Here is a 13627-nt window from a genome sequence, read left to right as displayed (position 1 = left end):
TGGGATGGGGTGGGATGGGGTGGGATGGGGTGGGATGGGGTGGGATGGGGTGGATGGGGTGGGATGGGGTGGGATGGGGTGAGATGGGGTGGGATGGGGTGGGATGGGATGGGATGGGGTGGGATGGGGTGAGATGGGGTGGGATGGGGTGGGATGGGATGGGTGTAGCTGTCTCCTACCCTTTGGCATCACATAACCCACAGTGCCACAGCCCTCTGCTGCCAGCCACAAGTGTAGAGACCCTGCTTGAACTGCTCATCAGCACTGCCTGCCCAAACCAGAGCCTGGCCACACCAAAAGCATCTCCCAAAGGTATGGTTCCTATTCCCATGCCTTGAGTGAGTGCTCCCACTCACTCCACCAGATGAAGGGTTCCTGTGAATACGCAAGCAGCTCCAAAGGACAAGACTATTTTCTCTTCATCCTTCTTTTTTCCATTAGAAATTCAGTTCATGTCTACTTTATTTCTCCAAGAAGTCTCAGTGGACAACTGGAGTTTGAGGCAGTTTTTACACCAAAGTTATCCCAAGCAGATATGTTAAAAAAAAAAAAAAAGAAAATTTTTTTCATCTCAACTTTTTAAAATCTTTGTTGTGATTTCTTTTAATTCTCATTTCATTTCCAATTCTGATAAACAGATGGAGGAAAAAAATACTTTGGTTAAAGATTAAAGATTGTCTAGTTAATTGAATTAAGAAGGGAGACAGAATTTGCACCTCACATCTTTGGTCCCTCCATGGGAGACCACAGCACATCAGTAACCAAAGCCTGAGGCAGCATTTCTAAAGGTGAAAACTGCAAGCTGGACTGGGAGAAAGGGAGGAGGAGGGATGGGGGAAGTAAATTAAATAACAGAATCACAGAAACTAAAGCTGGCTGGAAACTCGAGAGTCTTACATAGATCATTCGTCTTCCTCAATTCAGGATCAAATATATCCACATCTTTCCTGACGGAAAATTTGTTTAACTTGTGCTAAACAACCCTCAGAGATGGAGATGCCACACTCTAAGCAATCAGCCCCACGGCTTTTTTCCCTCATTTTGTTTTCCCAAGGCCTAACATAAATCTGCCTTTTTCCATTTGAAATCCATGATTTCATGTTTCCTCCCCTAGTGACCACAGAGCAAATGTTATTCTGTCCCTTCCTGCAGATATTTGGTAGTTTAATGGCTGTTAACCAGATTTTTAGCAAGCCTCTCTACTTTGGACTAGTTAATTCAATCACTCCATTCAGTCACTCCTCTGAAGTCATGTTTTCTGGGCCTCTGATCTTGGGCTTCCTCCAACTGACCCAAACTTTCCCCCCAACTTTCTTTCTTTCTTTCTTTATAAAGTATAACAGAGGGGAAAAAAAGGCCAGGCAGAGTGTATTCTCCTCCACGGGAATCTTTCGGGGTCAGTGGTGTTGCTGGGATGCTGCTCTTTATGCTGTCATTTATTCTTTGTATTTTCATGCTTGGCTTTGGTTGAGGAGTTAACTCAATGCATGAAGAGAAGAATAAATATTTTCCTTCACAACTGTGGCTATGCTGCTGGGCTTAGGGCTGTGCAAAGGTCGAGAAAAACTGATTGTTTACACACACAAGGAATTCACCCTCAGACACAAGCCTGCTTGTAAGGCAGTGAGAGTCAGCCACCTCATCATGCAAATTAATGAATCACTGACTTAAAAGGGCAAGTGAAGTCACAGCCTCTTGTGAGTTCAGGCAACAGCCACATGCATTTCTGAGTGAGAAAAACAAAGTTTACAGGGCAGGAAAAAGAGCAAAAGGGAACAAGCAGGACAAATCAGATGATCTGTCCATTGCCTACCAGGAACTTTCACTTCTGATGATGAACTGCTCAGGGCCTGGGCTTTGCCTTTGTTTTTTATCCATATTGCCCTGCCCAGAGGGATTCCCAGGGTCTTCACCATATGTCTTGGTTATGTAACCAAAAAAATGTGTATTCTATTTCATCTGCTGAAACCAGGTGGGGAGATGGTTTTTTTTTTCCTTTTTCTCTTGTAACTCCAGGGGGGAGGGGGCAGATGCCTTCTGATAACAGGCCAGCTGTTAAAACCAGGTGGAACAGTGTTTCTTATCTCTTCCACCACTGTCCACCTTCGGGGAACATTTTCTGTTAATGGGCCATTAAGGCTCACCAATGACATGACACATTGCATCATTTCATTGTGAGATGCTCCACCCAGTGAGGGGGGAGCCCCAGCCGTTCCTACCAAGATAAAAACTGAGATGCAGGAACACCAAGCATCCACTTTTCCACTGGATTCTCAGAGGAAGACCGGACTCATCTCGCCACCACTGAACCTGTTTACAAGATCATCTCTACTCCAACAGAACCACTTCTGTCACTTCAGGAGGACTTATTTGGACTGCTTCCAACAGCCTGGCCAACAGGGTGTCAGGTCGTATTCCTGACTCTGTCAGGGTTTTCTAGGACTTCTGTTTGTTTGCTTGCTTAGTTTTTTGTTGTTTTTTTTTTTTTAATTACTGCATTTGCATTTTTAATATTCCTAGTAAAGAACTGTTACTCCTATTCCCATATTTTTTTTTGCCTGAAAGCTCCTAATTACAAAATTATAGTAATCTGGAGGGAAGGGTTTTTACGATCTCCTTTCCAAGGGAAACTCCAGTTTTTCCCTGACAGATACCTGTCTTTCCAAACCAAGACACCATAATATGTGACAGTCGTTTCTAAAATGGATGGGGAAACCTGCTGGCTGAGGTGACTGCTCTCACTTGCCCCTTGCTGGGGTGACTCGTGGCAGCCTGGAAATACTTGGAGCTTGGAGACTCAATTTTAAAACAAGACCTTCCTTGCCAAGTGTGTCTCTGCACACTTACTGCAGCTCAGTGGAGGCTGAGAACTCCTTCCTCCTCTCCCTCCTGATCCCTCACTCACCCTAAAGCACAGATGTGGTCCTGTGGGAAACTAGAGCTTGGCAATTTGGGTGAAGTATTACTGGACCTACAGAATGTACGTGATTCTCGGTAGAAGCACATCTGAAATGACAGGAAACAGGCTGCTGCTGAATGTTTTACTGTGTTTCGTTTTTAACCTGGAGAATGCTGGTTTTATGTTATCTGATAGATTCCTGTTGGATGAGAGTTCAGGGTTTACCTGCAGCAAAGCAGCAGCCAGGTAGAACATCACAAAGGTGAAGGACAGGGATGTGTGGCCCCCCTGCAGCAGATGGATGGTGTAGAGGAACACGAGGTGCCCTGGGATAACCAGGAGGAACAGGACGCGAGCTGACTTGGAATTCACCCCTGCAAAGCACAGAGACAGAAACAGGGGTAACAGCAGCTGGAGAGGGTGAGGGGAGGACAGGACAGAGTGCATATTTTAATGCATAAACCTGGGGCTGCCCTCTCCCACCAACCACTTCTCTAGATCACACAGACACAGGAAGCATCTGCAGGATCAGCCCAGCAGCTTTGTCTAGCACTGAAACTACATGCCAAAGGCTTTGTGTTCTGTGCTGATCCACTCTGATTCTTGCAGACACTCCTCTCAGCTGCTCTCTGCCTCCCACAACTTCTGTTCTGCCTCACTGCAACAGATTTTCCCAGTTTATAGTTTGATCTAGCACTAACTCTCAACCTAACAGGGAAAATCAAGAGGAACTCAATAAAGACAACATACCCAAAATTGAGTTTTGCTGATGCTTAAGTATTTCCAGTGCTGAAGATGGAGGAATTGCTGGTTTTCAGCAAGATTATGGTCTATTCACTGCTCTGTCCACAGGTGATGGCTCTAGGCTGGCCATTAAAATGACTTTCTGTTAGATCAAATCCAAGATTCTTTTTCAATTACTTTCTTTAGTGCTCCCTGAAGGCCACTTTCTTTGCATGCCAGTGAGCAAATATGCCATGAGCCTTTTTTCATGCTGCCCACTGCAAAGATGCTTCCTCTGTGATCTGAATATTCTCTGTGGAAGGGGAAAGTTCTGCCTTTGAAACCCACCTAGTCCTTCACCAGCCAGGCTTGGGAAAGGAGCTATCTGTATGACAGGCCCTGAGACACGGACACCAAGGGTTCAGGGTCTACCTGATGAGAAGAATGTGGTGCATGGGTTGGGCCAATTCTGCCTCATCTTGTACGGCAAAACTCCAGGCATGCTCCAGAAGTGCAGGAATGTTGAAATTCGGCTGGCTTGGATGGCGACCAGATTTCCTCCAACACCTGTGAGGACAAAACACAGAAAACCTGCAAACCACCTTCAGCACATCAGGAAACAGCAATCCAAAACCTAGCCTAAGGTAAGTCATCTGCATTCACTGAGAGCAGTAGTGAAAGAGAGAAAACACCTGATCCCTGTATCCTTAGTGGTGCTGCACTATTCGCTTTGCAGGAACAGCTCCTAAAAATCAGGAAGGCTCCAGTAATTGTATACTGCTGACTGGAAACATTTTCCCTTTCTCACTGGATATAAATGCCACATGGCCTCTGAAGATGATGTAATTGTGCACCTGGTTTGACACAGCCTGTGAGCAACACCTGGGAAAGAAGTGTAGATGCTGCTCATGGCCACTTCTTGGATTTACTCAGTCAGAGAACCATTATTGTTTAAAAGACAACAAAACATCACAGAGAGTGATTATATGTCTGTCTGAAGGTACCTAACACACTTGTTAAATGAGAAGGAATCATGAGCATGAATTAGAACCCAAATATGTTAGCTAATTAAAGTAAATTAATTCCTTCCAGACCAATTAATTATAGCAAACATGAAAAAGCAGCTACATTTTCCAGTAGAAAATAGAGGGATAATCATCTGTGGAGCAAACTTCCACCACGCTAAGTATTTTCAGGGAGGAAATGCCACAGAAAAGATAATGGTGAGCCAGACGCCACAGGCTTCTCATGTTTTCCCTTTCTGGGAGAAGGAATCATCCTTAAATGTGAGATTTTCCAGATGGGAATCAAAGTGAAAATACTCAGGCAGTCTCACTGTAGCTCAAGATGGGATCTTTCTGAGCCATGCACTGCCACGCTTTGCACATGCAAGGTCAGGAGCTGCCTGTGCAAAGACACAGAGCACTGCACAACTCTGCCACCAGCTCTGCCAAATGGGTCACCTGTTCCCACAGAGCCATTTCTGGGGCTGCTATTGCTCAACTAAATGGCTGTTGACTTCATGGACATCCAGGAAGGTGGCAGCTGTGTGACACCCTCTGGCACTGCAACAGGACACCCTTGTTTTGAGGGTGGCATGAGGCCTTGGGAACCTGGGTCTCCCTTGGGATGGGCCTGTGCTACAAGAATGTTATAATAGCAGAAAAATAACCTAATGGATCTTCAGTGATTACCAGGAACAGGAGCAGTTTGTACTGATAGATGTGTGTATAAAAGTACTGTGAATGTAAATAAAAATATAAATACAAATATACACACAAAATATGTTGATATATATATATAAATCAAATTAGATCCAATACATACATATAATCTTTTAGATACATACACACATATAATCTTATTCTATTAATATTTATCAACAATCTCTATAGGGGATGGTTGCACAGCACAAATTACTGAGTGGAAGGAAGGAAACAAGGGAAAATGGATTTAGTCTGACATTTCAGCCAGTTTGATGTTATGAAAAGTGTCAATGTAGCTCTCAGAGATGCTGTTAACGTTTTTGCACAGCTTTGTCCTCACTGCCATTTTTCTCCAGAGACACTTCAAAACATAAGCAGGAATGTGATAGGGACCAGTAGCTTCACTTCCACTCATGATGGGAGCAGGGACTTGAACACTCATCTCTGTGTAGGGGCAAGAGTGGATACCAGAACCCTTGGGAGGAAGGGGAGGTATAAATAAAAGCACAGAGAGAACCCCCATGCCCAACCTACCATTAATCACAGGAGTGAAAACTGCCATGCCTTCAAAGTTTGGATCAGTTACAGTTTTGTCCAGGATGAGCCCACCAATGCTGTTGAGAAAAGAACAGGAAATTAGGGTGGATCAATCTTTTCCCAGGGCAATTCCTACACTGTGAAAATAGCACACTGACATGGGTTACTGCATCTTCCTCATTGCCAGGGCTGACTGTTCACCATGTACTCCTTTTACAGCTCAGTTTTCACCAATAGAAAGCATTACAGATTTTGTTAATGGCATAATGAGTTCAGGAAGACTTCCTTGCCCACCCCCAAGCAAAACTGGTAATAGTTAGGAAAGCTTTATCATCCTCCCATAAAGTTTTGTTACACTTCTGTACTGGCTTTAGCAGTTTGTTTAAATTCTCTTCCAGATCTCAGCTGGTTGTGAAAGATGTAGCATAGCAGGAATGAACTACCTGGCTCTACATTTACCAGTATTTTCTCTTATATCTTATATTCTCAGCTGGATAAGAATGAGGTTGGAGCCTGACAATTTGTGATGATCATCATCTGTGCTTTCAGCTCCCTGGCTTTCATCCATGTGGTGCCTGGATGTGCAAGTGAGACTTCGAATGATTTGCTTTTTCCAGTCCTTTGGGGGCTTCTTTTCTGCTGTCTCGCAGCCTGTTGGAGAGTCACCAATGGCTGAGAAGCCCTGGGCAAACACCCTTCTGCTGTCCCTCCCAGTGTCACCTTTGATGGCCTTCTAAGTGAGGCCAGGGTCTCTCTGCAGTGTGCATCCAGGGCTGGGCTGGGAGCGGTGCCTCCTTTACCTGCTGATGCTCATGGCAACAATAACAGGCTGCCATCCAGATTTCAGGACTTCGGCCAGGGAAGGACTTTGCTTGGCAATTGCAACCCACAGAGGGATCATGACAATGAAGACAGCACAGATCAGAGGAGAAAGGTACTTCACATCTGTCAAGGAGAAGAAATCTTGAATTAAATATCTGTAGCTTCACTGGTTGCCAAAATCATACTGCACAAAAGTAGGAAGAAAGGCAGCAGGACTCTTGTTCCAACCAAGTTATGTTAGAAGAAAAATCACATGAAGCATGATGGTCCCCACAAAACCATCCCATTATACCACAGAAATCCACAATTAATCCCTGAAATTCACTGCTAGAGGATGCTGTTTGAAAATCAGCAGGATTCAAAGCAAGTTATATTTGAAGACGAACAACTCTCCAATTCCATCTCCAACTAAGAAAGACAGAAAGTTACAAAATTTCTGGCTTCAGGGTACAAATCAAATAGCAAGGCAAGGGGTAAAGTCTTGTGTGGAAGCTGTATCTCACGTAGGGCAGACACCTCATACCTTCACCTAAAACAAGAGGTAAGAAGTACTTTAGGAGGCAAGCTAGCAGAATTGCTGAGCAGCTGGTCTGCTCTATAGGAACAAATGTTCTCTGGCACATATAAGCCAGTTAAGATCTGGGGTTTCTTTTGTGCTAGCTTGCATGTGTTTCCATTAGGTGCTTTTTCCATTCAGCAGAGGCATAGCTGTGGAGCAATCTTTGGAAGCAAAGAAATTAAAAAATAAGTAGATGTGCAGCACTGAAAGAAAATAAACATGACTCAGAAGCATGAGAAACACCTTTGAGCAATGGGGCTGATGCCAACCCTTTTGATTCAAAAATGCTTCTTCAAGAAAGCTCTCCATCTGGTCTCTGAGCTGGGGCCAAAGGCAGTGGCACGGAACACTGACTTTGCAGGTAATCTGGGAGATGAAGCAGCTCAAAGTGTGCAATTTTAAAAACACCATTGCCAGGGCCTTGGGCTACCTGGATGCAACAGAACTGATGTGATGGCATCTTTTGTGAGCGAAAGGCTCTTACACCAAGAGGTGCAACTCTTCATGAGTCGCTTCAGTGGGCACTGAAATGCAACTCCTTTTGGGGAGTTAAGAGTTTTGTCGGCGCACTTTTCCCCCTGGAGTCATCCAGGACAGGTGGGTTGTATGACAGACTTAGCTGCTGGACTGGTTGTCTTACCCACACCATATGTTGTTTTGAGCAATTAATTCCTTCTTCAATAATGCAGACACAGAGCACTGGAATTGATCAAACCTTATCAGAGCCCACAGAAAGACTCCTGGTAGGATGAATGGTCTTCAGGCTTCACATTCCAGTTTTGCCACATTCTCTCACAGGCAGCCCATAAGCAAGCTGAAAACCTTTGGCACAGTTTGTAACTCCTTTGTGCAGGACTGAGAAGGACCAGAGGCAATTTAAAAAAAGAAATTGAGAATCTTCTCTGGCAAGAGGATATTCTGCAGAAGGAGAAGGTGCTGCATCAGGTGGCACACAGTACTTCAAACTTTATAGACTCATGAGTATTTCTGAAGGATACATATACATTTTGATAGGACCCAAAAGTTTTTAGGTGACCTGTACCTTATTACACCCTGGGCAGGGAAATGGATTTGTTCAAGCACCATCAGCAGTGCCATCCTCCAACCTGCTTCACTTCATGCTCCCAATGGCTTGATGTCTGTGTGCTGACTATTTTTCCATCTCAAGAGGCTCTTTAAACTACTCTGGCAACCCCAGAAATGCTCTCTGGTCACAGTCATAGAGGTTATCATGTTGTTCTTCCCTGTGCTCCCTGGGAGATATTATCTGAGGCACAGCAACTGAAAGATTAGTTTTACAGAGGCAGGCGTGATCACATCATGGAATAAAAAAACTATTAAAAAAAAGCACCTCTGAAGCTCAAGGAGGACTGGATGGAAGTGATTCATAGGTCTCTCCCTGCAGTGTGTGCTCCTTCACTCCCTCACTTGTGCTTGCACATGGAATGAGTTATGCAAACTGAGAACAGCTGCCTCACTGCTTCTGCTCAGTCTGAAGCAACACTTCGGGTTTCAAATGGTATTGAGTTTGCTGCATCTTTTTATTTTCCCATTTCTGTTCTAGCTTAGGCTCACAGTAAGTAGCCTAACACTTTAAAAGCAACAGACATATATCACCAATGTTTTGAGCTTCTGAGGATCATCAGGTGTCCAAGGTGTCCAAGTCTTTGACAACCACCAGCACAGCTAACCCCAGACCACAGCTCCTACTCAGAGTCCTGCAGGCAGAAAACAGTGCAGACTACTTCCCTCCAACTGAATATCTTGTTCATCCATGACTCCCCACGTGAGAGGATACAAGAATATGTTACTACTCTGAAATTGCCTTGTGAAGAAGGACCTGCTATTGCCCATGCACAGGAGGTAGTTTTGCTGGGCTAGTGACAGATCGAGGAACAGAGTCAGTGTCACATATGTCAGCCTTCTGTTCCAAAGCTGCACAATACATGTTGGTAATTTCTTTGACAAATCCCAGTTGTGTTTATTAGGTTCTGCCTTCCAGTTTGTTACTAAAAGAGAGTCTGGAAAAAGCCTCTTTGGTCATTTTTCTACCCCAGTGGCATGACAGCCTCCATTCTGAAACATGCCAGAAATGCTGAGGCAGTCTGCAATAATTTCACCAGGATTTGTGAGCTCCCTTGCTGAGCTGCAATTCCCTGCTGAACACTGTACCTATGTATTTGAAGAGTGTACTGCTGATTCCTGCGAGGAGGGAAAGGGTTATCAAATCTCCAAGGCTTGCTGCTATGGGTGTGGCGACATTGTCTGGATTGATCCCAACCTTCCTGGCTCCGATGATCACGCCAATCATCACCAGACCTAGAGAAGACACAGAGCAGGCATTAGAGAAAGCATTCTGCTGTGTTTTACCCCAGAACTGCTGTTCTTGTTCCCAGAGGGACGTGGGGCTCCAAGAGAAGCAAGAAGCACAACAGCATCATGCAGCTGGAGATTAGACACCCCCAGGAATTTGTCCTCTTTTTTTCACCAACCTGAAGTGCATGACTCTGTCCTTATAAACTGCACCAAGGGCCCAGAGGCACACAGGCAAATTCCAGGGATCAAAGGAGATACCAGCAGGCAGCCCAAATGTAGAAGCTCCCCTCCTGAGCAGCCTAATCTTTGCTGCCTTGAAGCAGGACCAGGCATGAAGCACAGTCATAGATAAGCACACAGAAGACATGCAGCAGCCTCCTGGTGCCATCCCCTTCTCTGGATTCCATAGCACAAAGACATTTTCCATATTAGACTGAAATTTCTCAAAGTTTGAATCACCAAGGAGCAATGAACTTCCTTATAGTAGCCTGCATTAGCCTTTCAGCCCAGCCATCAGACTGCACCCTCATGTCCCAGAGTCTTTGGGCTGCTTTAATTTGCAGTGGGTGGACATTCATGCTGTGAGCAGCTCCAGAGTCAAGCGGTTATGGTGGTGGCCCACATCTCTTCCCGTGTCCTCTGAGGTGCACCTGGAATATTGAGCTGCTTTTCAGCATTGCTGGGGAGAAGGGAAGTTTTGCTTGCACAAGTAGGTTCAGGAGCACAAGCTCCAAACCCTGACGAACATGTGTGAATCCCTCAGCTATCAGACCTCTCACAGGCCTGTGGAAGAAGCACCTGGAATAAGCCCTGCCTGGCCAGGCTCCACTGCTAAGTAGCAAAGGCAGCCTTGAGTCAAAAGACATCCCTTCAAAGTCCTTCCATGGCTGACAGGCTGCACCAAAGGAAGCCTGAGAAATGGTGATTCCCTCCAGCTCACAACCGCTCTGTGCCTGTCTACACAGCCCCTCAAAACTGAGCATACACAGGAGCATCAGTTCTACCCCAAGAAACGCCACATGTGCATCTTCCCTGATACAACATCCCTTATACAAAAACACACAGCATGACATTTCCACAGCAGCCCTCCCAGACACCCACACTCCCCTCCCCACAGCACAATTCATGCTGCTTCCCTCCATGGCCATAAAACCAGCAGCTTCTTGTCATGCACACCCATACACAGCCTGCCTGTGACTGTGTCCAGGGAAAGAACTAATGTCAGCAGCAAACCTGAGACAGTACAGCAGCAAAGCCTCTCTGTACCCCACCAAGCAGGGGGATTGTAGGGAAGAGTAATGAAAGCTGAGCTGCTGTTTTTTAACAACTGCCTCACCCCACGTTTTTCACCAAAGGCATCTACAATCACCCTTTGACTCCAGCTTAGGGATATGCAGTTGTTCTAACTTGTCCCTTTCATATAGAAAACTTGCGGTATCCTTTGTGCCAGCTCCTCTATTCAGGGTATCATACTGCCCTCGTATGGCAGACCCACAAACTGGAGATCTGCAGGCCCAGCTCCTACTGCCCAGCCCACCATGTTCCCCTGGCAGGGAAGAGCCAGGGGAGAGGAGTGCCTGGCTCCCAGCTCCCAGCAGGCACTCTACTGGCCACAGCCCTGCTCAGGGTGTGGGGTGACACAAGCGTGTCTCGAGCGGGGTCTGGGTTTGTCTGCTAACAGACCCTGCATTCCCTGGGTGACATTATTTCACCCTCCCCGGGAAAGGGCCGTGTAGATAGCTCATGTGACACCAAGAGACACCGAGTGGGGGTGTTTGTACACCCATGCACAGCATGGGGCATTTTTCATGTGTCAGGGGAAGGACATTTTGATTGCTGCCTGTGGATGCTGAGGGTCCAGTGAACAACAGATCATGGGGAAAGAGAAGCAGAGAGGATGAAAGCAGCAGACACAGCTCCCTGCATCCCTCCTCCCTCTGCCAGACCAGCGGGGTGCCAGCAGGGCCTCTCTGGTGGAAGGGACAGTTCATTCCCCACCTGAGTGCTGCATGTTTGATCTGAGGAACCAGAACCACTCACCAAGGGAAAGGGCAGCTATGAAGGCCGTGGTCACGCTGCTGGCACACAGCACAGCAGCCTGGCTCAGCTCCACAGAGCCCTTGGAGATGGCTCCCAGGATCACAGCAGCAACAGCAGCCAGAAGTCCCACCACAGTGGCCTGGACCTGGGGACCAAAGGACAGCTGGTGAGCACTCACCCACATCTGCTCCCAGGCAGCCCTGGCTCCACACAACTGCAGCACTGCCACACAGCTTGAAGGGAAAAGCCTGGCACAGATGCTGATTATTTGAGTATTTAAACATCGTCCCTGCAAGGCTCCACTAGATCAAAAAAGAAAACCTGACAAAGTTTGGAGAAAAGCTCTGGGGGCCTGCAAAGGGCAGATAATACTTCAGTAAAGAACACCAAGTCCATTGGCAAAGGAATAGCCCTGGTCAGCACAAAAATGGACTTCCCATCAGCACTGCACTCCTGGGAAGGTTGGAGCTGTGGAGGGAGATAAAGCAAAGCACACCGACACATGTTGCCAGCCCTGTGGTCTTGCCATGTGCAAACGCTATTTGTTCCTGGATTTTAACAAGCACGAGGAGCTACAAAGAGGCAATTTCTCCCATCTCTCCCCTCCTGCCCAAGGTTGATTCCCAAACACTGCCAGTAAATGACAGGCTTTATCCAGAGGCTGCTGTGAAACAGGGATTGTGCCATAGCTCCCGCTGCAAAAGGAGTTTTATTACTTCAGTTTGTCCACAAAGGCAATGAATGTCTAGGTGTGTTTTACAGCTAAACTACAAGCTCTGGGGCCACAGAGATCTTTATTAGAGGTCAAGTCCTGGCTCTGCTTGGCTGTGTTGAGGATACCTGCCCCAAATCACCAGCTCTACATTCAGCACTGCTGGAACAGATGCTGCTGGTCTGCAGCATACCAAGAGAAAAGGGATTTTTCATCTCCCAGCTGAAGTGACTCACCTGGATAAGGGCTAAATTGCAGGTGGCCATTTTCCACTGCTTCTGGGCATCATCCATCTGTCCAGTGTTAGCCTAGGAGTCAAAAGAGATACCCTGAAAAGCTGTTTCTATGTTACAGGTGGCTGCTGAAGGTAGTTTCACCTGGTCCCTGGGGGAAAGGGGCTGTCAGAGAGAGGCAAATGCAGGTCAGCATCTCTCAGCCTTCTCCGCACTTCCTTCTTGGCAGTCTTCCACCAGCCCAGTGTCCCAGGGGTATCAGAGGCTCACACTGGAGGTGCAGAGGTGTTGTGGGGCACCCAGCTAAAGGTAGAGTGAGCATATCCACCACAGCCCACACAAACAAAAAGCTGCACAAATTAAATTATTTTTTGTCTCTTCTTCCCCCTAAATTGCTCTGGGCAGCTACAATTTCTCCTGAGGCATAATAAAAAAAAAGGCCAAAGTAAACAGTATTGCTTAGGGAGATAGAAGAGATCAAATACAGAGTAGCAAAAGCTGCTGCAGGTTCCAAGAAGCATGGGTCTGCTGCTCCCATGGTAGGATTGCTGGGAAGCCTGCAATCAATACCCACAGAAAAGCAATCCAGTACTGAAGCTGACAGCTGTGGAGCCCTGGCTTTGTCTCCTTCATGTGTCACAGGGCCCCAAATATCAGCAAGTGGCCACCCAGGGACTAATTCACCTTCAAAGTGCAGATGGAAATTCTCTGTTCCAGTTACAAAATGAGGGCAAACACATTATTTTATTTTAATGCTCACACCCCACTAGTTTCTACTTAGCAGAAAAGGGCATCTCTCATACACAGTGTGATTATATAAATGAATAATCTCCTGATGTTTCCTGCTAATCACCCCCTTCCCAACACCCCCCACCAGCTTGTTAACACTCACAGCAGTGGAGAGCCTGGATGCCAGTGTCATCTCCAGATTACCCTTCAGGCCAACCAAGGCAGGAACCAGGATAAACACTTCTGTAATTGTCCGAAACACATCCCAGTGCTGGAAGGAAACAAAGGCAATGATCTCAGTTTGTGATGCTGACCAGTCCAATGCTGTTGCACCCCAGGGCAGCAGGTTCT

The 13627-nt window shown here is 46.4% G+C and overlaps 1 protein-coding gene across 9 annotated transcripts in view; it reads right to left on the bottom strand.

Annotated features, from left to right (window-relative positions):
• The window catches only part of SLC41A3 (solute carrier family 41 member 3), a 32027-nt gene that overhangs the window by 6368 nt on the left and 12032 nt on the right, over positions 1-13627 (bottom strand). For all 9 annotated transcript variants that reach the window (XR_010082274.1, XR_010082273.1, XR_010082275.1 and 6 more), the window contains 8 exons: positions 13440-13547; positions 12551-12622; positions 11603-11747; positions 9419-9565; positions 6666-6810; positions 5863-5942; positions 4055-4189; positions 3125-3273 (listed from right to left, as the gene is read on the bottom strand). Coding sequence is in view for 6 of the 9 variants with exons in the window: in XM_063411503.1 (XP_063267573.1) it covers positions 3125-3273; positions 4055-4189; positions 5863-5942; positions 6666-6810; positions 9419-9565; positions 11603-11747; positions 12551-12622; positions 13440-13547 (981 nt within the window). In the remaining 3 variants the exon portion in view is untranslated. The remainder of the gene's footprint in view (positions 1-3124; positions 3274-4054; positions 4190-5862; positions 5943-6665; positions 6811-9418; positions 9566-11602; positions 11748-12550; positions 12623-13439; positions 13548-13627) is intronic.

This window comes from Prinia subflava, chromosome 14, assembly GCF_021018805.1.
Source record: "Prinia subflava isolate CZ2003 ecotype Zambia chromosome 14, Cam_Psub_1.2, whole genome shotgun sequence".
NCBI lineage: Eukaryota > Metazoa > Chordata > Aves > Passeriformes > Cisticolidae > Prinia > Prinia subflava.
Note: the sequence above shows the minus strand (reverse complement) of the source record. Positions and strands in the feature narration are given on the sequence as shown.